Source organism: Thunnus thynnus, chromosome 14 (assembly GCF_963924715.1).
Source record: "Thunnus thynnus chromosome 14, fThuThy2.1, whole genome shotgun sequence".
NCBI lineage: Eukaryota > Metazoa > Chordata > Actinopteri > Scombriformes > Scombridae > Thunnus > Thunnus thynnus.
In genome coordinates, this window is record NC_089530.1 from 6,710,945 (window position 1) to 6,736,965 (window position 26,021).

General features: G+C 40.0%; 1 protein-coding gene across 1 annotated transcript; it reads right to left on the minus strand.

The window, feature by feature from the left end:
* Positions 1-665: 665 nt before the first annotated feature.
* hs3st1l1 (heparan sulfate (glucosamine) 3-O-sulfotransferase 1-like1) lies at positions 666-24,980 on the minus strand. Its single transcript, XM_067609463.1, has 2 exons — positions 24,715-24,980; positions 666-2,158 (listed from the first exon to the last, which is right to left on the minus strand). Exon 2 carries the CDS (start codon positions 1,963-1,965, stop codon positions 1,024-1,026), a length of 942 nt encoding a protein of 313 aa, XP_067465564.1. The 5' UTR covers positions 1,966-2,158; positions 24,715-24,980; the 3' UTR covers positions 666-1,023.
* Between the last annotated feature and the right edge of the window lie 1,041 nt (positions 24,981-26,021).

The window sequence follows — 26,021 nt, forward strand, 5'->3', positions numbered from 1 at the left end:
GTTGCATCAATGACTGTTTGCCTCGGGAGAGTTACAGTGCTTATTCCAGCAGACAGCGCGAGGAGATCACATGAATATCAGATCCCAGTGGAGCTGTAGCTTTGGCTGCTGTTTAAAGCCTAATCAATGAAAGAAACATGACCCATGTCTATCTGTTGTGTATAGGACGACAAGATGTTTCTGGGAAAACTGCACACTAAGTGCAATTCAGGAAAGAGGTAATATGCGGGAAAAAAAGATCTACACAGACATAGTATCATTTGTAAATGTTTTACAGCGCTGTTAGGCATATGATTTAATGGCTACTTTTAACACCTGAGCAAATTGTTTAACAGAACACTGGTGAAATGCAAGAAGAGCTCCGTGGATGTGAGCTTGCTGACTATAGAGATTTGACTGATTTAGCTGCGGGCACAGGCTACCTTCAATGTCCAAAGCCATTAGTGATTCCTGTACTACTAAAGCGCTGCTCCAGGGTACCCATTTCCTTGCATTAATGTCTACCTTCCACCACAGCAAATCAAAGGATTATTCTAATGCCTCTGCCTACCGTAGTATATTCCCTAAATAAAACAGGTTAGAGGGCTCAGGGGTTTTTGATGGCCGGGAGGAAATGGAGAGGGATAGAAACATGCCACTGTCCTTGTACATTTGAAAGCAGAACAATTTATTATCAAGAACAAGAATATCAAACAAGAGAGAGGAAAAAAAGTTCATCGGTTTCATAAACTTGTTTTTCGTTGCAATTTGATCACTTACACGCTTCCAGCACAGAGAGAATGACTTATTAAGCTTGAAGATTCTTCCATTTAATCTTATGCCTCTAGTTACAGTTTTTCATATTTTTTGCCTTATTGTGTAAATATAGAACTCTGTTGAAACCAGAGATCACAACAGTAGTTATTAAGAGGCTATTCAAAGGGGTTTTTAAATGTCAGTTTTGTAAAGTGCTTTATGCCCCCTTTTTGTCCTCATCACAGAAAAGGTGTTGGCTCCTTTGAGTCTATTTGTGATCTGATTTGCTTATTGCCAGTCGAAGGTACGCTTCACCAGCCTGAAGAAGGTTCGGTTGTGTTCCTGTAGGTAAGAGCGGAGTTGTTGGAGTACAGTGCTGTTGACCGCTGGGTGGGGACGTCCCTTAGACTCATGCAGACAACGCTCTCGACCATCACTTCGGATACAGTAAAACCCTTTGGTTTGGTTGAAGTAGAAGTTGGTGGACACTATCCTGGGGGGCAAGTTGAGGAAACGCTCCACCTTCTGAAGCTCTGGAAGGGGGTCACGGATCAGAGCATCCCCATCTACGATGTGTATCTGTTCCAGGGGGAAGTGGCGCAGCCAGTTGCGCATGTGGATGTCGTACAGGCTCCTCTGAATGGCCTTGTACCGGATATTCAGGGCACCATTGCGCACTAGCAGGTTCTCAATGGCTTGCACCGGCTTGTGGTTCTCCAGCCGGTTGAAGTACACCTGGGTGTAGTCGGAGATGACCCGCTCGGCTGGGTCACGCAAGATCAGCAACAGCTTTATGGATGAGTTCATGGCACAGATGCGTTCTGGTGCAAGAGCTGATGTAAAGTAACCTGGAGTTTTCTCTACTGTGATCTGATGAGGGTATGAGTAAGGCATCAACTCACGGTACCACTCAAAGCCCTTGGCATAGTTCTCATCCCAGTCAAAGAAGTGCACCTCGGTGGCGGCAGCAGCAACCTCAGGGTGTATGTCTAGCATTTCCAACAGCGCCCTTGTACCCCCCTTGCGTACCCCGATAATAATACTATGAGGGGCTCTTTTGCTAGTCCCTGGCGGTGGAGACGAGGACACATCTCCAGAGACATTGGCTGATAGTCCAGGACCAAGATCCATAGGGTTCAGTGTTATGCCAAATCCTGCCTGGACAAGCTCAGGTGGGGCAGCATATGTCTGGAGAACCAAAAGAAAGGCAGATGCCAGGAAACAAGCCATGATGATGGACTGAAGAGTGGAGATTGGCAAAGTGACAGAGAGAGAAACAAGAAAAGGAGATTGTGGTTTAGCTGTGGAACAGATCTGTCTTTCTGAGCTCAGAGGCAACGAGAGCAGTGGGAAGTGCAGTCTCTGTCTGCCATTGAATCTGAACTGGAGGAGGAGAAGAAATCATCGGCAGTCCACAGCACATCTGTAGGGGGGAACAAAGACAAAAAAAAAAAGAAAAGGCTTTCAGATTTCAGGAATATAAAGCAGAATGAATGTCTGTATTATAGTGAAATGGCACTTTCCTCATTCCCTTGAAAAAGCAATCCTGCCATAAATACAATCCATGTCTGTTATAAGTGTATCATCTGAAAAGGATAATCTCATTTCATCTTTCTTTGCGTCTCTTTTCATCTCCCCTCTTCCCATCTGCTTTCTCCTCTCACTCTATAAAGTCACTTTCAATTGATACTGTAATTTCTCCAGCTGAAAAACATTTAGCCAGACAGCTCGTTAGAAAATGCGTCTGAGATATGCAAGTGTGGCTGAAGGCCAGAAGACAAGGCCAGAGTGCTTTGTCTTCCCTTACCAGGTCAAAATCTCCACTAGAATCAATACACTTAACATCCCCCCAGGAGCATCGAAATCAAGGCATTTGGCAACGTATAAAGACAAATTTATTGCAGGAAATCAGATGAGTTCCCACTTCTAGGTGACTTTTATCTCCTATACATGCCAAGAAAGATCAATACTAGGGCAATGCAATCCAGCAAACACGAGGAGAAGGATTTAGGGCATTAAATTGGACTTATAATATTGCTGAAGAGCCCTTCAAAACCATGGGAAAATTAAAATTTTGCTGTCTCGTCTTTTGAACTTTTTTAAAGGGGGGCTGTTGAATATTTTAATATTAAGCTTGTTTTCTGAGGACGGGTTGCCTTAAATAAGCGCTTGTCAAATGGCTTGCCTTCACTTAACCAAGAAATAACATATGTTAAAAATGTACTCCTACGTAGCAAGAAGCCACGAGTTGAAATAGCAGAACTCATTTTTTAAATGTCACAGAATTAATTCAAAAAACAAAAGTCTTCAGATGCCTTCATGAGGAAAACAAGCTGAGAGAGCTGTTGCTTACACTGTGCTAGTCAAAGCAACAGGGCCAGGCTATGCAAACATCCAGCTTCAACAGCAAAGGTCACGGTAAGGTAATCTAAACAATATTTATATTCCCTGCCAGGGAACAGACGCACATACACAGTGTTCTATTCTGGATACATACAGTAGACAGACACACACTTTCATCCTTCATAATGTAGGCAACAGATAGGTTACAGATAATTGGGATTCATATTCTTTTCAAAATTGGCTCAGCTTTATGGAAGTAACTTCAACACATTTTGATGCAATTGCAGCATGCAGGGTGTACTGTTCTCTACCAGTAAGATGCAAGGGAACAGAGTAAATTATTAAATGAATTATTAAATATTAACATTAAATAAACACAAGTATTCTTTCTCCATGCCTTCATGGCGGTAGGGAGTTGCACTTTTAAGTAGCTTTCCTTAGCAGTGCTTTCAATAACCATCAGCAAAATTACATAAATTCTACTCTGTTCCTAAAGGAAGGCTGATGAAATATAATTTTCTTATGGCATTTCTATTTTACAAAATACAGAGGAAACAGTTAAATAGTTATAAAAAAAAAAAAAGATGCATCATTTGAAAACAAAAATGTCATTTTAAAATAATAGGAGCCAGTTTGGGAGTCAAACTCATTATACATTAATATGAAAGTAATGACTTATTTTAATATGTTTGTTCAGAAGCTGTTAGTTAATTATATTTAAAGAGGATCATCTGTGAGGCATGCATACAAATGCTGAAATCTGTACACTAAAGTTGTTTTTGGTGACCAACTGTTATTATTATTATAATTATTTATGTCCCTGTTTGTAGTATAATTTAATTATAAGTTATGAAGTTGTCCCTCTAATTAAGCGAAATAGTTTAACTACTGTTGTGCCCTTTCCTACGATGTCACTATTGCTCTTTCTCTCACCTTACAGAGTTTTTCAACCATATAAAGGCTGTTACACATGCCCCCGCTTCACACTACAATCTATGGCTTGAGTGTGGGACTGGGCCTGTGAGCTGAACGCAGGAGAGCCGACCTGCCCTACAGGACCCGGGGTTGTGCAAGAAGGCACTTATGTGCTGTGACAGGCGCTCCTGCCTGTCAGCGTTTCCCTGGCAGAGAGCTGCCAAGTACAATGCTAACAGCCAGGCAGCCAGACGAGCTTTCTGTCTCATCCAATTCCCCCCACTCCTCTCACAGCACACCACCACCTGGAAGGAGCCATTGTTTCACATTCCACTGGGCCTTATTGCTTTATTCAGCACTTGATGCATATCTTTCCGGCTTTTCATTCGGCACATGGCAGTCACGCTATCTGGCAGACCATTTAACCAAGACTATTTCCACTGAACGCTGAGGGGCCAGTGGGAGACAAAACTGTGTCATGTACATAGGTTGGTATAGAAGAACTATGCCCACATAACATCTGTGTGTTGTGGCTCAGTGGTGAGCACTGCTGCCTCACAGCAAGAGAGTCTACATTCAAATCTTGGCTCCAGTCCCTTTTTTGCTTATGGAGTTTGCATGTTATGCGTATGTGCATGTCCTTAAGGCACCATTGTAATCTCCTGTGGGTGTGAGTATGAGCATGAGGTCATACCAGAACTGGCAAGGTGAAATTTAGCTATGGTGGAATGCATGTGTTACTGGTAATATCATGGACATAGTTGCAAGTTGAGGACTATGCACTGTTTTATTACTTTATTGCTGTTGCACTCTATTGCATTAATGCATTGTATTATTTCTCCATGTGGTCATATAAATATACACCATTAATACCTTATGGATTACAGGGCAATCTCATCCTCTCTTACAAAATGTCTGGACATTGGGGAGTATTTTGCAGATAAAATTCCAATCTGATTGCTCAAGGTGAACCCGATGCAATCAATTTGTCACTAGAAGCGAGGGTGTTTTACCCTCTTCGTCAATTAAATTAACGCACCTTGAGTGAATTAAGGCGTCAGTGTGCTCCAACTGGAATGCATGTCAAATGGTTGAACAGTGTCTGAAATTCCCTCAACCCACACTTTACTGATGTCAGAATTGGACAGGGCTGCATCCGACATTTTTTGTAACTTTCCAAAACCAAAAATCTGACTTTCATGCTAACTGGCCAGGTGTGCTGAGCTGAGCAATTAAGCAGAAAGTTTGAAGTTCTCTTTTGAGCTTTCTTGGGTTTAATTTTTTCACAGCAAGATTGCTCAAAAGTCTGCACCAATAATCCCATTTGTACTATTAATTACATTTTCACCCTCTTTTTTGATAGCAGGTTTTTCACTCCGTCCTCAAGCGTTTGTAATGGCTATAAACACTTTTGCCCTCTGTTGGGATCAGACAACAGAAGAACTAGTTTGTTTCCAGCATACCCCTGCCTTTGGTTTTGTGTATTATCTCTGTGATTGGCCACTGACATGCTCAAGATGTCTCCCTGCCTTGCACACTGGGATATCCTCCTGCCCATTTTTGTGGGTATGGAAATTGTGCTCAGTACAGACAAAGATACGATCACTGTTATAACAAAATTACACCTATACCAGAGTCCCACTTGAACCCATGATACAGAGCCTACACATGAGAGCTGCACTTGCCGACCATTACCTCACCTTAAAAACTTGTCTGGCACAAAAGCAAAGGGCTGCTTACTGCCTGAGCTTACACAGCACAGCCAACAGATCTGCACTATTCATTTTTCCCACCAGGCTAAGAGGCGGGCTCCACGGGCTCTCAGCGCCACAGGAAACCAGGTTCCCACTAATGAACCCAAACAGCCACCTCTATACATCTATCGAACAAACCCTCATTCATATTCAGCAGGGCCCCCTGCCATTAGCTGTGGCGGGCAGCAAGTATTGTACACAGGGGTAGATTTAGTGATTTGGGGACCCTGGGCAAACTCAGTCATGGGGCCTCCTTCGTGCCTTATTTTCATTCTTTCTGTAATTGAGAATGTTGGTATTGGCGGTGGTAGACAAAGTGCTCAAAATTTTAAACTATTAATATCACACGAACAATTCTCTCTAAAAGTAGCAGTCCTGCATTCAAGATTTTACTTTAAGTGCAGAAGTATTATTAGCACCATGTACGTACATTTACTTAATGTCTGTTCAAGGTTGAGTTCATTTTAGCAGTTTTATATACTGCTGGATAGTTTAATCTATAATATCACATCATATTTCATTTGTTGACAGTAATTTACCAGGTTTTTCCTCTGCTTCTCTGACACGAGCTGCACACTGAACCAGCCAGTGAAAAAAACTACATTCATTTACTCAAGGGTACTTTTACAGATTGACAATGATTTTTTTTTTAAAGTGCTTAGGGGGCCCTTTTGTACGTAATTTCATGGTATAATTAGTTAGAATAGAAACATAATTTTATATGTTTCATATCTATACATCAGAATAAATCTATAGCTGTTTGGGCCCCCCAGGAGTCACGTACCTTACCTAATGGTAAAGTCCTCCCCTGATTGTGCAGGGCAGTTTTGTGTGTTTTAATGGGCGCTCATTAGGGACATTAGTACAAAATAATTATTACTGCAATAAAGCTTGATTACAAAAGGGTGGCTTCTGTGCTATTAAATGAATTGATTACAAGTAACCAAGTTAAAAGCAATAATCCTGGTTACTATTTTTTCTTACGGTGGTCATGCATTTTAAAGAATTTACACACACACACAGAGATTGTTTTGTTTTCAGAGTAGCTGAACACATAAAATGTAATCTGAGGCAGAATTGAATACAGAGGCAAACCTCCTTATCTTCGCCTTTTTTCCATCTTGGTCTCATATCTCTGTCTCACTGGCTCACAGCACTGTTAGATGATCTCTTGTAAGATGCACTGACCCTCCTCCCAAAAAACACTCACTTGGGGACACAGAAACACATGCACCTTCATTCTATTTTCTCCTGCACTTTCCACTTTGCTCCCACCTCTTTTCTTCAGCTGGTCTCTCCAACAAGCCCTCAAAAACCGGTACAATATATTTACCACCCACACATATCCAACTGTAACTCTGAAACTGTACTCCCACATACAGCATGGGTTTTCAATTATGGATGCGTTTTGGTTCACAGTGGGATTCCTGGCTCAATTTATTAATTTCTGTTGCAACAACTTAAGGCTTTGGCTGCTCACAGAGGATCAAGCAGTGTATAATCTTTTCTTCCTTTCCTAACCTCTGCCATAGATAACATGATATGTCTCATACAAACAGACACTCTCATCACATTTAAAAGTAAGCCTCCAGCATAAAAAAAAAATCTTAATTCCCAACCATGTGTCAAGTATCCAAAACACCCCAAAAGTTGCTCTGCATCAGCATGAGAGGACTTTTAAAGGGACACCTTGAGCACTGCTGAGCATTTAAATCCCTCCACAATGGCAGCTTTACCACAATGTCTGCCATAGAGTGAATAAATAATGAGTGAGTAGTCAGTCATCTATTTAAATTACTGGTATATTACAGCCACTTACTGGTGAATAAATATGTTGGAGGTTATGGTAGCTTGAGACCAGCGAGCTGCCAGTTTCAATCTCCAGCCTGGTCAGGAAAATGCAATTGGGGAGTGAGTAGAAAACTATGACAAAGGTGCCCTTGAGTGACGTGCCCGTATGCAAGGCATTTAACCCCCTTACTGCTCTGTGGATCCATTCACCCCAACTGTAAAAGACTAGAAGCTCCTAAAAGCATCAGCTTTCCCTGGATAAAAGCTCAAAAGCAGAGATCTGTAGGTAGTTATAGACTGTGACTGTAATGGTTAGCATTACGTAGAGGGTTACAATTATGAGCTCTTTTTACAAGAATGGGCTAGTATTAAAGAACTGTTCTGGATATGTGACAGTGTCTTAATCTCACTTCGCCAAGAGTTGATTGCTATGTTGACTCCTATTGGTGAGATCAAAGATGGTATACATCATGAAAATAAGTCACTGCAATGCCAGTGGGACCTGCATCACAGTAATATTCTCCTCTGGGGCCACCTGGTGGATAAGTATCACAAACTAATTTCATATAATTTTAGCACCTTTTGTTTTCACATAAGTGTCAGCAGCAGCATCTGTTGCTAGTTGTCTTATCATTATCTTTGGTTAATTTCCATTTTCTTCAGTTCCTAAACATAGTGTTATTATATCTTAGGTTCAGGAACAAAAAACATGTCTTGCTCTAAATCCAGTTTCCCATGCCAACCCATATAGATATGTCTAACAACCCAAACTCCTTTTCTGCTTCCTCTCATCCTTATATCTCTTCGTTACAGGAACCATAGGGAGCACGATGAAGCTGTGAAGCCTCATCAAGATGCGCCTCCACCCTGAGTCTCACTCCCTCGGTTCCTTGCTGCTACATCCCCTGGTCTGTCATTGATCCCCATTTGAAGCTCTGTTCATTCCCTCGTGCCCAATCCCTATTTCCTCCCATCCCCGACTGTAATTCCAGTAAAGTAATACACATACATAAATTGTGTGGTCTTTGTTAGCGAAATGTTTAATATTAAAGTAACATGGTGACAGTGAGGATGGAGAGACAACATTTCCTCGTTTTTAGAGGAAATTACACTGCAGCTCTGATGGTAGGCAATATTTGGCTATTTCGGGAGTGTATGAGTAAGACAATGACCTAATCCACACCCACATGTCAGCAGAGGCATTCATTACAGACTCGAAGAGGGGGTGATCTGTCATTTGCCAGTACACCCAGACACATGTGGCCCCAGGCACTAATTACAGTGTTTTAACTGTGATCTTCCATACAGTTAAACCTTGACAGTATAGCGGCATTTTCAGCACTTTTTTTTCCTACAGAGTGGTTTAGCATGGAAAGCAGTCTCTTCCAATTACCAGTCCTTCTGCCCACTGCCATCTGTGCACAAGTAGAACATGAACCATTCAACTTGATGAAGGCTTGTGCCTCATAAACAAATATATGTTTATGCTACATTGGCAAAATCCTCACAAAGCTCTGTATCAGCAAACATAACCGCACACTATTATACATAATATTCAAGATGAAAACAGTCGTGTTTTTCCTGATTTTGGCAGAAATTACTAAGGTCAAAAAATGCTGCATAGAACCACAAAATGTCATTTTCTCTATGGCAATACCTCTCCAGTTACCCAGCCTAAACCCACCATTGTTCAACTGACACAGGATCACTTTAGCAGTCTCTGTTACCCAGCTGCATTCCCTGGCCCAGGCATCCTGCAGTTTAGCTTTGACATTTGTCAATGCTCTGAGATTTATTTCAAGCATCAACTGACATTGTCTGGATTCCCAGGAGGCATTTTCGCAGATAAAATAGGCTGACTTGCTCATCACCCTTGGATGAGTGGAGGCAACCAATCCCAGGGACGCTGACTCACTCAGGGAAGTGTTCCATGGTTGGTCAGAAACAACAACAGACTATAAGAAGGAATTCAATCAGAAAGAGGCCTGATGATCCTCATTCAGCCTGCCACTTCTGATAAAGCACCTATGCTTTCTACGGCGTTGAGATCGCCCCACTGCAACGGACTACTCATCACAGACAAAAAGATGAAGCTAATTCTGCTCTATCAATTTAATAGTACTGTAATTCTTATCATGCTTTTCCCATCAAGCCTTCACTACTTCTCACAATGAGTCTGATCTTCTCCATGTAAAGTAATTGCTCTACAGTTCACCGCAGAGGGAACACTCTGAAATGCCGACTTAATCAAAACAAATGCACCAACTTTATTCTCCCTCCTTGGGTCTAAGCCTTTGGAAAGCCGATGATGTTCTTCAGTCTCGCAGGCATCCTGAAAACTGCAATATACACATACATTATGGATGAATTACTTCATCAAATAAAAAGCAGGGCATCTTGTAATGAACTGTGAGGATACTCTTAATCTTTGATGAGGCCTGATGAATAGTTTAATGAGAAAAACTATGGGAAGGCCTGCTGGGTGCTGAGAAAGATATCACAGCTCTGATGAGTAAATTGCAGAAAAATGCACAATGTTTAGAGAATTGTACAATCTTGTAGTCTTGTTTATTAAACAGCATCAATCTCACAGCTCAACAGCATTAAGTAATACATTGACTGTGATCCCACCTTAGCCAAGTCTTGAGTTATGTGCTGTGCAAGCTGTACCCTAGGACAAAGCATGTAATACATATTAAGTAAGGTATACAGTATGTACACTAGGGGCATGTTATTTTCTTAGAAGAGGTCAAGTTAGATATCTTGTGTTTATTTCCCCAAACTACAGCTGGTGTTTGCAGTTCTATATAACTTGGAAAACCTTTCTCGCTCTGGCACAACGGCATCCTATTGGAAGGCACACACCACAGATCTGCCAGTGTTTTCCCGCCATCACAAATATGTATTCAGCACTGCAGAACTCGAGGTTTAGTATTTGGACCTTCTGTGATGTGCTGTTGGCTGCCAAGCACTGAAGTGATTCAACACCAGGCTGCAGTTAGTGAGCTGATAATAATGCATTCAACTTAAAACCGTTTCCCAAAGGGGTGTCCTGTGTTTGTACGCTTCAGAGGTCGAAGCATTATACATTTAGATGTGTCAGTAGTGGATATGGTGCTCCCTGCTGCAGCAGTGGGATATCACTGGAATACATACAGTAAATAAACAAGAGAGAACACATTATGAAGCCACCCTGGATACACAGTAAGCTGAGACAAAGCATGCTGAGGTAGAGAAAGTGTTCATGAGGAGAAATAGCAATATATATATATATGTGTGTGTATATATGTATACATACACACACACACACACACACACACACACACACACACATACATACATTCATACATACATATATATATACTATATACATATATATACTGTATAGTTTCTCACTTACAAACAGAAAAATTAGATCTAGTTGGAGAAAATCGGGGAGCAGCTACCTACTGACCTCCGGTGTGCATGACTTGACTATCACATACTGCCAGGATTAGCTTTGTTTATTTGCACTGTATGTGTGAATGATGCAGATCAGAGAAACTGAAAGAGTATCAGACTGACTGAGAATCCACATAGGAAGCGAGACATGAGCAACGCGTAATGGTACAGACACACAGAGTCTGGCGAGGATGCATCTGGACTCACCGGACCACTGAACGCTCTGGCGGGTGGGTGACATGGTGGGTGAGGTACTGCAAGTTGGGCAGCGCTGGGTTTTGCTCTACCATTTTCAAAATGGCGGCTGCATTACAAACTTTCTCATTTTAGAGCTAAACAGTACAGTAAAGTATGTTTTCTGAAAACATTTGAGTCGTGAAATAGGCAATGCAGTAATATAATTTTTTATTAATATTTGATCAGCACTGCCTAGTTTGATAGTTTGATTTGAGTTTCACGAGCCAGCTGTGTTGCGCTGGACAAACCTCATTGCATAAAGTTGAGGTTGAGTCGTGATTATGCATATTCAGATTTTCCATCATGTACCACATGGCCAGATCTCCTGCTCTCCATAGAAAATGAATGGGATCCATCAACTTGACATCCATCAATGGATTCGGTGTGTCTGCACCTTAAGCATGTTCTATCTGTTCAATCCACATCGATTCGATCACATTGACTTGCATTCACCATCTCTGTCAGCAGCAGCTCCTGACCAGCGGCCAGCTTACCTGCTCTCACCAGGTTGATTGACAGCAGAAAGTTTTCATATCGGCTCCATGGGAAGAAATTAACAGTGTATTTATTGATTCATTGATTTTATTTCCCTGCCCACTGTAGCGAGTGAGGGGAATCTGCCTGTAGTCAAACAGGCGAGCTCACAGACAGACTGGGAGCCTTAATCAATCAATGTAGAAACTGTTAATAAGTTCAAAACTCATATAAGCAGGATATTTGTGTGATTTAAACAGCTGTCTGCTCAGATAACGCTTCACTAAACGCAACAAAAATAGATTCAAAGCGTAAAAAACGCAGGGGTTCTCCCTAAGTTGCACGTCACTCACACATGTCTCGGAATCAGTGTGGATTGATACATTTAACCGTCATCCTACCAACATATTTAACATACAAGGACGACTGACTGGGGTCCCCAAGAGTAAACTACTGTAGGAAACAACCATGTCATCTGAAAAAAAAGATGATCATTTTAGGAAAGTTACAGTTAATTTGCATATAATGTAAAATGAAAATACAGACTTTTCTTTCATACAAATTGTCCCCCCTCTCCCCTGATATTGTGTGTTCTTTAAATTAGAACCTATGGCAAACATGACCTCAATAAATAGTTCCATCTATTAAAACTACATGGGTGGAATTGGGAGATATGACAAAAAGTAGACCTCTGGGGTCCATCGGTAGGATTAAGGTTAATAAAATGGAAGCATATCTGTTTCATGAGATGCGGGAGTGACGGATGTCAGAAATGCTTCTAAAAAAACTTCCTATGCGGATTGGCCGTGACACTGACAGCCACACATTTCTGGGATCTCTTTTGCCCATATAAAATGACCTTGAACTTGAACTTTCACAGTATCAAGCTACCTCATCTGCATAAGTAATTCAAGTTGTTGCTTCACATGCTGGTCATTGATTGTAACATAATCAGAGAGCTCTGTGTGTGTTAGGGTATATAAATCATTTATCAATGCAGGAGTTTAAAACTTGCTAAGTCATTCTTTTAATGAAGCTTATTCCAAAATGACATCTCAATAAAAAAAGTGGCATCTACAAATGATGGTATATTTACAGAAATGTAAGACTATGAGGAATTTTTGAACTGAAGTATAATTTGGAATATAGCTTTACAAATATACAAGTATACTTACAAAATAACCATTGATTATACATAAACTGGGCACAGTCTGTGGCTGTGTACATGCAGTGGCACCTTGCAGGGAAATAAAATCAGTTGCCTCTGTACTCAACTTTGTGCAACATCCTTGTAATTTCCTACTTGCTGGGCAAACTAGATCGTAAGGGAAGTGTTTATCTATAATAACAATCTCTAGCTCAATTTCCTCATGCCTAGTCTCTGCCTCTCTGGCAGGGAGTGCTTCAGAGGTCTGACTGGGCAGAAATGAGGGAGGATGTAAACCATCATAGCTCCTGTCGTACGCTCTATCATTACATTGTTTACAACATTTGCCTTTGCGCGGCTCCACACCATTGCCTATGTAGCACCGGGCTTCCAGTCGGCCTTACGTTGGTGCAAAATTTCCTCTCTGCCTGAGAGGAGATGAAAACGCTTGTGCCAGCTGGGCTTTATATCTGCCTTTAAGCCGAGTTTCTACAACCAGTGAGGCTCTGTTTACAGACATTTTCAAGGAAGGCTAACCACAAGTATTGGCACTCTCTGTTACTTTATACTTTCTCCTCTTGTTCTTTCTGGTGAACATAACACTAGCAGAGGTTTTAATGCAATCCCGCCATACACTTCTTGTGTTCAGCCTGCAGAGCGAGGTGGGATATGCCATCACTTTAAATCACTAGAGCATGCACAAACTGAGATGAGGTGTGAGTAAAAAATAAATAAATAAATAAAAATCACCCCTGGCTTTAACTGAATTGGATGCATGTGAAAAGGAAAACAGAGTTGTTGTGTGAGATGCTGGGGAAAAAATTCAGTCTCATTTTTGAAAAGACCTGTCTGCGACTTAATGACAATATCCGTGCATGTGCAGTTCTGGGAATGTGACAGAATCAGGTTAAGAAGATAGAGGGAATAAAACATCATGTCATTTCAGCAGGGTGACTTTCACAGCAGAGCGTAGCTTTGTCTCTGCCAGTCTGATACTAAACCCACAAGCTAATGTCAGAGCTCTTGTAAGGCTAATGAGTATGCAATATTATTTTATATTTTTAAAAAAAAAAAAAGGAAGAAAAAGCACATACAATACATCCTGTGGTTTATCCTTTAAAACATCACCATGCTGCCTACTGAAATGAGGCCCGGGCCAAAGATTAATCAACTTTAAGTATGAAACAAGACTTATCAGAACTCCATTACAACTTAAAATATGAGGACTTCTCACTGTCAATTTCATCCGTACCCTCTTGTTGTGTAGTTCTTCATGAATAAGTCATCAGTCCCCCACTATTCCCCTTTGGATTATTGCTCATTCCGCTGCCTCCATGGCCCTGTAAAACCAACTGAAGTGTTTATGGGAGATAAGAGGCAAAGGAGGTCGCAGGCCCAATAACTCCTTTTATCACCCCACGTTCTGCAGCATGGGACATTTTATGGGTGAATTTGCTGAAGACGAATTCTTAATTAGAGAAGTTTGTGGACCCAGCATCAGAGGCCTAATGGGGGGAATAAAAAGAATCACTGAAAGGGCATCTGCAGGATTGCTTGTTGGCCTGCTTTGTTACCATGTCTTGTAGAAAAGATGAGAAAATAGCCTTGGTGTGTTCTCAAAGTAATATCAATGAAAAGGCCCTCCATAAATGGCTTGTGAGGCTTGTTTGGTTAGGTGTGAATGCTGTGTTTGTCTAGACAAGTCTGAGTCCTTGTGAAATTAGTTCAGGTTATTGATTTTTTTAGGGGGCTTATCTTTATTAAAGGAGTCTACCTTGTCAATGGAATTACTGCCTCAGCCATTAAAGAGAGCTGATTCTATTTCCCATTATTGTAAATTCCTCCCTGAGAGACTTAAATGCCCTAGGTTAATAGGAAATGCAATGTTTTGCCCTTTGCCTATCTTGTTAGTCAACAAGTTTGACAAAAGGATTATAAGATTTCATTTTTAGTTTCTATACTTTTAAAACCAACGCAACCTAAACGTCTAAAGTCAATTTGTCTTTTGTATCATGAAGTGCAACCTTTGACAAATATGAGCAGGGTGGGATGGTAGAGAGCTAGCTCAAATTTTAATTAGCCAAGTTGGCAGACATGTTTCACCAGATCAGACCAGATAATGACTAGGATCCTGTGTTCCCAGTCGCCTGCATATTAACTGAGAAAAAAGGAGAAAATTAATTACTCATTTTCCCAGACTGGGAGAGAGGGATCTCGTCCATGATTGCATAATTTTAAAACTCCATAATTATCTCAACTCCATAGCAACAATGAAGCATGAGTAGATTCATATGAGTTGTATTTTCTCCAGCAGACTGCAGGTTCAGAATGAACACACTTTACCTTGGCAAGAAAATGTGTGTGCTTTGTTGGGGACTCTCTCAATCTAATTCTACTTAAAAGGATAGCAAGAAGTGGTACAGTTTCTGAGGTTAGCCCACCAGAAGTGACAACTAAATTTAGCAAACAGCGGAACAATGGAACATTAATCAGGAAGTGTGATGCAATCCTCCCCCTTCCTTGCTCATCAACCCCTGCTGTAAAGCCTAGATTAACCATCTTTCACTTCATTTAGATAGAGGATTGTTTTGGGGTTTGCCTGATTATATCTGTCTCGAGCACACACCATTGGTATTTAACAAAGATTAGCTTTAAATTGATGATTAACCTTTGTAATCCTGCGTGCATATTGAAAATGGCTTGCTTGTCTTTACCACAGCCACACAAAAGAGAATCCGCATTAACGTTCAGGGAAAATTGAGGCTCAGAAAGCAAATGAGGCAGTGTTATCTGCCTGGTGCTTGGCTGGATAATGAAGACGAATCTTCAGACTAGAGAGCCATCTCTTAATGAATCCGAACAGATGAATTATTTTGTGTTCTATGCATGCATCTTTTAATAAAACTTCACTGTGACCCTGACAAGCAATAGCTGCCCAATAGCCGAAGCAGAATTTACTTGTGAGATTGAGTGGTTGCCATTGTTTAGATGGCTGTATTAGGGAGTAATCAGACATTAAATGAGTCATTTCTCTATATTTGACTCCAACTGGGGAGGTAATGGTTTAATTTGCTGGGCAATAAGTTTTCCCCTGTGGAGTGTTCCTTGCATTAAATGCCACTGCAACTGTATCTGTTGCTCTGGAAACCATTAATGCACAGGTACAGCTGCACAAATTTTGGAAAACCATAGCAGAATATAATTCCAAGTGCCTTTCTAGTGACTTCATCCATTTAAAGAAAAAAAAAAATCAAACATAACTTGCATATTAAAGTAGGAATAACAACTGATTTGTTGAATTTGACGTATGTGCAGCATTATGTCCCCAACTTATCTCACCTGTTGCACTCTGAATCACATGAACAGGAACTTTAAGTTAGTGAAAAGTGCTAAACTTGTCCAAAGGTATCTCTATTAGGAAATATATTAAGGGCTGCAATCAACAATACATTTAATTTTTTGATTAATCTGCCGATCATTTTCTAATTAATTGAATAGTTGTTTATTCAAAAAATGTCAGAAAATAGTGGAAAAATGTCAGTCACAATTTTCCAAAGCCTAAGCTAACTTAGGCTATTTAAATAGTTTGTTTCATTCTATCAACAGTCCAAAACCCCAAAATACAATTTACTATTACATATGATATGATAGAGAAAAGCAGCAAATATTCACATTTGAGAGGCTGGAACCAATGAAGTTTTGGCATTTTGGCTTAATCAACTATTACTTTTGGGAAATAATAATTTTCCACATTTTGTTTCAACTCCAAATATATTTCATTTGAAAAAATTCTGCCTTTTACTATCACTCTTTTGAACATTTCAATCTTTACTAGTAAACTGCCTGTCAAACTAGAAAAAAACCTGACAATGATCAAAACCACCTTCTCTGTACTTTTACATATAGTGATGAAATGAAGATGGTATATTATTCTTTGAAACTCTGGAAGCTGACATCAAATTCCATACCTAATCCCTAATGTGCTCCAGACATCTGGAGCAGATTACGTCCACACCTTGTAACCTTATTGCAGTTTATTTAGGGATACAATGTTAAGGGGAAGCTGTGTGATGAAAACTCATTGTGAAGGTGAGGGCCAAATTCTGCCAGATTTTCACAGGGCCAAACGAGCCCTGTTAATTGGACAGCTAATATCACACTCACTCCTTGAACTAACAAAAGCATATTATCAAAAATCTGTAATTTGACACTTTTTCACAGCCCCTTTAAAAACGTGTGGATGTTTACTGAATGATAATTTTAAGTCTCTTAAAAATTAAAATACAAATTTGGACCAATCTGTTTGTCAACTCCCTGTGTGATCTTCAAATATGAGCAACTACATAGAGAAGTATTTTCAATGATGGAGTACACAAACACATAAATTGAACATACTGTATGTTTTGCATGTAGCTAGGAAAAGTATTGCAGTTAATGCATGCAATTAAATATTTATCTGGCTCTAAAATGCAGATTAGCAAGTGGGTTAATTTAAAATGATGCATGAATATTGGCGATAATGGAGATTTGGACAAAATCCATTGCAAATGAACTTACTTTCATGTGTTACTAACAACAAACAGAAAAATCAAGCTTTCTCAAAACGAATCATTTTAGGCTATGTATTATTTACTGTCATTTGCTTAAATCCCATTTACAAGATAATGTGCCTCTTTTGGGGGGTTTGTTTGCCTAGAAGATAAAAACTAAGAGCAAAAATGAAAATAATCATCATTATCCTCTTACACCCAAATTATCGCTGCTCATAATTATCAACTGATCAAACAATAAACGCATCACGATAAACATGTTGAACATCTGCTACACACATGCTGTAGATTTGCAGAAACAACAAATGATGTAATTACAAGATTAGAACAAGTATACAAATTTGTTATGAAGTGAAAAGGAGGAAACACTCATCTGAAAGAGGACAAAAAGAAGCTAATCTCAATGTTTCCAGTATCCAAGAAAGCTTTAAATTATGGAGATACCAACAGTCTATGATTATATCGTCATATGCCCAGTAAATGATACTAGACACTGTTGCAGACCCTTTTCAATTCTTCCAATATATGGAGTTGTATTTTGGTGTTGTGTCACAGACTGGGGCTGGGACCAAGCATGGCTATACTAATACAGAGCTTATACCAAACCAATACTAAATACAGTGCATAAGTTTAACTAAAAAGGAAGAAAAAGATCAGTAATGAACCAAGTAAAAGCGATCAATAAAAATCTGTGATGTAAACTCACTGAACTTAACTGTAAAATGACAAAGCCATCTTCTAAAAAACTGGCAGACTCTAGCAGCCTCATGCACTGCATTACTGAAAAATAGAAACCCTACTGTAATGTAGTGTAATTCAATCCAATACAATATTGCTTTAATATACTGTATGACCTTTTTGAAACTTAAAAGTTTTAGTTATTTTTGACGGCATGTTGAATCAACTCTATGTTTACTTTTAAAAGGAACAGTTTGACATTTAGGAAATAACACTTATTTGCTTTTTTGCCAAAAATTTGATGAGAAGCTTGATACCACTCTCATGCCTTTCCGTTAAATATGGCACTACATCCAAGAGATGATTAGCTTTGCTTAGCATAAAGACTGGGGTCTTGTCCTTACCGTGTGGTTGGCAGGCAACCAGCGGAGACTCCAGGAAGTGACTGCACCTCGCCAAGAAATAGTCCAGCACATAACACCAAGTAAAACCACATGGCATTTTACACTGATGACTAGGACTGCACTTATTTGCATTATATTAGGGCTGCAACTGATATTTTTTAATGTTCAATTACTGCAGATTACTTTTCAATTAATCATTAAATGGTTTAGTCTTAAAAAGCTAGTAAAAAGAAATACCCATCACTATTTCACAGAACTGAAGGTGACATCAAATTGTTTGTTTTGTTTACAGTTACATATGGAACCAAATCATTACAATTGAAAAGCTGGAACCAGTGAATGTTTATAATTTTTGTTGGTAAAATTACTAATCCAATAATCAATTATCAAAGTAGTTGTTGATTCAATTTCTGTTTATTGATTCCAAGTAATGTATTTAAATACAATAGCAGTAACCTGAGCCTTGAATATGAGCATAGAATACAATGAGCACCTCTCTGACACAGTGTCAAGTTTTACAAAGGTAGTATGGTATTTGCTCTGTGCATTGACTTTGGATATCTGCTGAATCACTTTATGAAAAGGAAAGTTGCTTTATAGCATAAAACATGGCAACATGTCATTGTTCTTGGAAATATTCACCATTTTTATTCTCTTCAGTAAGGTGACACCAGAGTGCAGGTAGGGGGTCAAGAAGCAATATCTAACTATTACCTATGAGAGCATATCAATCATACTAAATGGTTATTCAATTTGTTCAAAGCTGTTTCACCAAAATACACAATGAATTCATGGCTATTAATCATTGCTTTTGAGAGCTGCTGGAGTATTTTTAGATCAGACTTTAACATACATATAGTTCAGTGACAACACCTCGTGTCAGCTCTCTGCCTTTAAGCCAGAAAGAGAGAGAAAATCTAAAGCAGAGGAAAAGCATATTTCAAAGTTCAATTTCAAGTTTCAGATGAGCAGTATTCCCCTTTGAGGTGGGGGGAAAGGAGAGGTGCTCCTCTGGGCAGTCTGCCTCCCAAAACCTCCACTAAGATGAAGAGTCTCATTCAGCACCATGGACAGCGCTCTGCACAGCCTCAAGAGATAGCTGCTAAAGCCTTTGTCAGTAATATGACTGAGACATCATTAACACTGGTCAGACATCTTTCTCTGGAGACCAGTCTTTATAAGTGTGTGTGTGTGTGAATCTTTTTAAGTACTTATTTACTGTAACAGTATATTTACTTGTAAAAGATCTATTAGACCTTTTGGTAATCAGATCTTCAACGATAGCTTAATTCTACTGAATGTTTAACAAGGACTAAAGGTTTTGATCTGAAAGCCACTATGAGGTTGTTATTTTCATGTCTCTGCTTAACTTAGAAATCAAATCACAGATTGACTGCACTGCCATTGTTAGGTGTCTGACCTTCCCATAATAAACCTAAATCAATGTCTCTAAAGATCAAATTTCATATTTAGACAAACCCAGATCTTCGCCTTTAGAACAAATGTCAAACCTCCCTTCTGGTGGTGGCAAGAACGTGAGCCAGGAGGGCCAACCAATGCTTGACATTTTGTTCTCATGGGTATTCATCTGCCCCTTTAAAATTGCTACCAGTCATGTGTAAGAAAAAGGAAACACAGACAAAAGAGAAAAATGGCTTCAGCTTCCTTTATAAAGTCAAACTGAATTAACGTTGCTCTACCAGTGGTTCTTCTACAAAATGACTGACAACCACTTGATCTTTATTCCATGAGGATCCCATAGCTGATCTGACTCTTCAATATGCAAAACATTCACAAGCTTTTACATGATGTCCCTTTTTAGCTCCACTGATTATCTTAAAATCTTAAAATTAATTAAAAAGGCCTTGATGCAGAGCATTGTTCAAGTGAAATTATCTAATTATAAACGCTACTTAAATATTCTGCTCTCAGGCCAGCAGACAGATGAGGAACATATTTCACAAACACAAATCAGTGGAAATCTCATACCACTATCTGCTTCTTTCCCTTCCTCAGCCTTACAACACCACACACACACCCACACAAAATAAATTGATACATATGGCAGAGCAGAGGCATCTGAATCAAAACAAATCTCACTCCACATGACGGGGTCATGATCTCTGTGCGGAGACAGATACCATTAATCTGACAAATATGACAAGACATGGGTGTGCTGTATAAAAAAAAAGGATGTATGACACACAATCACCAGTAATAAGGGATATGGCTGGCATGTGCCTACTCATCTGAGGCAGGCAGAGAACAAAGGTAATGAATAAATAACTTAACCCGTCATCAAGTGAAATGATAAATCTACTTCATAACACTTGGCGATGATGGCGGCGTCAGGCTTTCTTGAACCTCTTGATGAAAAAGTGGCCCGAGGAATCTGTTCACTAGAAGGTGTCACCGCCCTCCGCTGTCTGCTCTTTCACCCACTGCTTCCCTGTCCTATTATTTCAGAATGGCAGTAAATTAACCAGGAAAAAAACCTGTTGTCTGTTTCTGACATCAGAATCTGTGCGCCTTTAATAAGGCTTTCCCAAAGGCTGAGTTCAGACTCCAAGGCTTTTGATGATGAAGATGCAGCTCCCAAGTGGCTGCCAATGACAGTTTCGATGCTGCTTTTTAACACTATGCTGCTGGTGCACATGGTGGGTATCAGCCTCTGAGATATGGTGTACAGCATATGGACCAAGGTGGCTCTTTGCACCATGGATCACTGCCTGCTGCACACTCATGAATTATGGAATTCGGCACAAATATGCAAATCTGGGCATTAGCCTAGTTATGCCCCTGTACTGTAACTTACAGCTACTTATCTATTATGTATGAAGCAACGATTGGAGTGAAGAGGTCCTGGCAGCCAGCTTCATGGTCCTCTCTCAGTTGCTCATATTCACATCATGAAAGAGCATGAATAGCATTGGAGGTAGCTTCAAAACGCTAGCTTTCTTCCGCTCCACATCTCTGAAGACTTGGGAGAATTAGAGCTTGCTTCCACGCTCAATTGCCAAGCTACTTAAAATAACAATGGCTTCCACTGGATTTGGAAGCCTGGAAGATACGTAGGGAATAAGCATGAAGTTGTTGCTAATCCTCTAATTTCCCCCCACAAGGCTGATTTGAAATGCTTGTCTGATCAGTAATCAGTCCACGGGGGAGGCAGACAGGGGATCAGGCCAACACACACAAAAAATCAGCCTGTGTATGACATTACCATCACAATGCAGGATGAGTGATTGTTTTCAGGTGACCTAATCAAAGCGGTGTAAATATCCAAAATCAAGAAGCCAGCAGAACTGAGAATCCGCTGGGTCAAACGTCTTCAGTTTTGAAATCACACACATATTCCGCTCAGGCCAAAAGCGTAATGAAGTGAGTCCTGCGGCTCCGGGATGAACAGAGTGATCATTAGCTCAGATCAAAGTCAATCATCAAGCACATGACAGCTGACAACTTCTATTTAACAGAACGACCGGGAAATGATGATACCTGGTCCTCGTGAACCCAGTCACTATGGTAACAAGAGGAAGCTACACTTTCACACTGTCCCATAGAAGTCAGCAGTCCTGCCTGCTTCTAACAAGGAAATACTATATGTATTAAAGTCACATTCTGACACTGCAGCTATTGAGGATATTGAGGATAAAACCATTTCGGACATATTTGTGGAGTGTCTAAGCTTCAAGCATCTTGTTTCCCAAGCTACACTGACCAGCCCAGATGTTGGTGATGGCAAATGACCAGAAGAGATCCAAAACTTCTGTATGTTATTCCAGGATTTGAACAAAACACACAGAAACTAATGTACAGATTCACAGAGTATTGTCAGGAGAGCTAAAATCATAGGTAATGCTAAGCAACTGCTAACAACATCAGCCCTCGAGCTGGTTATGGTGGCCATTGGAAATGAATTGATATTATGAGCAATGAATTATGAACCTGCCTTACAGATACTGCCAGTAATAACAATGCCAGAATGTGCTATCATGGCAGAAACATTAATAAAACTTGAATTTTCTTCTTTTTGGTAATTACATTTTGATCAAATAAGTACGCAAGTTAAAACAAACACCAAAGATAAATATAGGCCTTCTAATTTCTTAACAAATAATTATTTCAAATTCAGTTCAGTTTACTTCAACTCGGAAATGAAGGCCTTGAGATTGCATTGGGCAAAAAAGGCTGGTTCTTTCATGATAACTCTTTTATCTCCCGAGGAAAGAATCAACCAACAACCCCAACCACAAAAACAAAAAAACTCTGGAATCCATTTGCATTTTTAACAAATATCCCTGTATGCCTCAGCTAATAGTTTTCATCCTTTAATTCAACAAACATAACCTCATCAAAAATTAATTCCGTTCTCTTGTTATTTTCTATTGCTCTTGATTAGGAAAACTTAAGGAAAAGAAAATGCACTCTCGTTTTGTGGTTCTTTTTTTCCACCTCCCCTCTTTCTCTTTGCTCAAGTGGAGCCAACTGGAGAAACTCCATCAAACAAAACATCATAACAAGAAATTTTACACAAGAAACCCGATTCTCTCTTCATCTCCTCCTCTTTCTACCCTTCCCACATGAAACTGTTCTCACATTATAGAGTAACATCCTCTGACCCTGTGTGTTTGTCCAGTCGTACATCACTGAGACACCTTGAGTTTTCTTTGGGGAATTAGAAATCATCACACCTCCCTGAACCACCGTCTTTACAACCAGACCCATAAACACTTACTGTCAACAAAATCCCACAGACCATCCTGCCCTCTGCCTTCTCTCTAACATCACTTTTACTTACACATTTAGTTCCAGGACGGTGAAAGCAAACAAAATATCTGTCCCAGTTATGCTACAGATAAACAGGCATCCCATTCATGTTGATTAGTCGGGTATGAAAATAACGAGGGTGACCCCCCTTTCCTATTGACCTTTTGCCCTTTGATGTCAGTCTGTATTCCACTTTTTTTCTGAGCGATTGAAGTTCTCACTAAAGGAATGGTTTTCTTTCTTTACAGTCATTGTATAACATTTATTATTATATTTATACCACTTTAACACATCCGCCCTTTGATTAAAAGTGTATTTGCTTACATTTCATTTATATATTAAGTTATATTTTGCACCAAATTGTATGAAAAAATGAATAAAAACATTTAAAGTGCAGCATAAAGCCTGCAAGAATGCTGGTGAGAAAAAAGAGAGCTTTCACCTCTGACATACAGTACCAATCAAAAGTTTGGACACACCTTCCACTGTGTCCAAACTTTTGACTTCTGCTGTAGAGTATACAGCATCTCTCAGTGTAATGAACAGTCTAAACCCATATAGTAATTGTGAGAACATTAACACCCCACGTTCCACTTTCAGGAGCATATAGTGCTGCCTCTGATGAAAGACTGTAAAAGAATGCAACTATTTTACAATAGCACCAATTAAAGCCCATCTTCAGCCATGTGATATGGATTGAAAAACACTAAGTTTCATTTGAATTTCATCAGAGAACTTATTCAAGTCAAACACCGGCTTATGCCTCTGAAATCCTGCAGCTAGTAACACCAGCTCACATAAGCCAACACCCACATGCTCATAATTAAAGGTGAATTGCACAGCCTGTGGCAATTTGCAGCCTGTGACGGTGATACGCGGCTGCTGGAATTTCACTTGGTAGGTCTGATACCAGATATAGGAGATATGATGTTGATGGGAAAACAATGTTGCATCAAGGCTACGAGAACAAGAGGAGAGTAGCAATTACTGTTAGTTGCACTTGTGTTAAGACTATAAACTATGACATTTCCCACAAAACTTTTAAAGCATTAAAGTGTTCATGTTAAGTTGATTTTCTATGCCACAATCAAATAGGATGCACAGAGGATTGTTCTCCTGGGAGCTTATAAAGCTAATTTATTGGATGTAGCATTTTAATTAGTTTGATCAATACTCTATCACAGAGGATTTAAATGTGAACTGCAGGCAAAAGACAAGGCACTCATTTCACATGAATGAATGATCATGTCTCAAAATGTCAGAGATTCAGCTGGCTACTCGGCGATACTGGATTTATTCTAGCTTCATAATTGAGAAATTAATCGCCCGTGAATTCAAAAGCATAAAATATCCTTTTGTCAGACGTCGGGGATTCAAGTGTTGCATAAAAGCATGTGTGTGAACCGCTGTGTCGTCCAGGGCGGTGTATTTCACACAGACAAAGTAATGGAAATCTTAAGAGAAAATCTGGTTACCTCGCAGGGGGGGTTCGGTGAGGATCTCAGCGCGACTCTTGGGTTTGGTTTGATCTCAGGAGCGGGTGATGATGATGATGATGCTGAACCACGGAGCGCACTTTTGCGCACCGCTGGTCCACATAGAAGAAGAAAAGCGTCCGTCTCTCCTCTCGGCCACTCTCATCACTGATTCATTAGAAAGCAGACACCGGGGGGGGACGGAGTCCTTCTTTATTCAAAGTGGATAACTCGACTCCGTCTCCTGCTCACGCAGACGAGCCTGTATGTGGAGACGCGGGGAGAGTTGTGCCCAAGCCGCTGCTTTGCGTAGCAGACTGGAGGGAGCGGGGAGGAGCTGTCTGCCGTCAGATGATCAGGGCAAGGTGCTCTCCTCCCTGATACTCTGCAATCCCCAGCCTTAGCAGAGCTGCAATTCAGACCTTAAAAAAATAATCCCTATCTAATCATCTGCTTTGAGTGGGAAATGATACAACTACTACTGTCACTTATATGTGCATATGTCTATTATACCGTGTATTACAGTGTACAGCTTGTGGAGAGGTTATATCAGTAGCCAGGTGATGCCTATTTATTATTCCTGCTTAGCACAAAATCTATTGGATGGGCTATATTCTTATGTATATTGTAGTAATTATACACCTAATGAAAAATGCCCCCCTATACCATAAATAATTATATTAAAACTATTTCTAATATTATATATGATTGATTGATGCCATGGAGAAAAACAATGCAATAATTCGAATGAGACAATGAATTGTACACTGAATATAACCAGCGTCAAAAACCTGTCAAGGTCATCATTGCATCACCTCTAAGTATCACAGCATTATGAGTTTTTGTAGAAATACTATAGAAACATAAAAAACACTGGTACCATAAACTGCCACCATCAAATACCATGAACTCTACAAGGGGGGCTAAACTACATTTGAAGGTCCTATGGGAATATTATGGGAATAGGAAGGAGAGTTCAAGTCATTCAACAGTGTGAGAACCAAATGTAAACTGACCACGTCAGAAGGCAAAACTGTTTATAGATGTTCAAAATGGCCACACTCAAAAAGCTGGTCTTCTATTTAAGTCTTTTCTTCAAATAGGGTTTCCCTCCCATTAGAATAGTTTCCCATATTGCCCCACTTTGCAGTTGGGGTTAGGGGTTAGGGGTTAGGTTATGGATTGAATGGTTGGGGTTAAAGTGCACATATACTCCAACAGAACTGCTTGTCGGCTGGTTGAGCTTCAGAAACATCCTCTCCCACAATTTGCAGATGTTGGACTTTGGGGAGGCTGCGTCCAACAAA

Bases quoted from the DNA above. Each gene is read 5' to 3' on its own strand.
- hs3st1l1 (XM_067609463.1), bottom strand. From the start codon at position 1,965: ATGGCTTGTTTCCTGGCATCTGCCTTTCTTTTGGTTCTCCAGACATAT.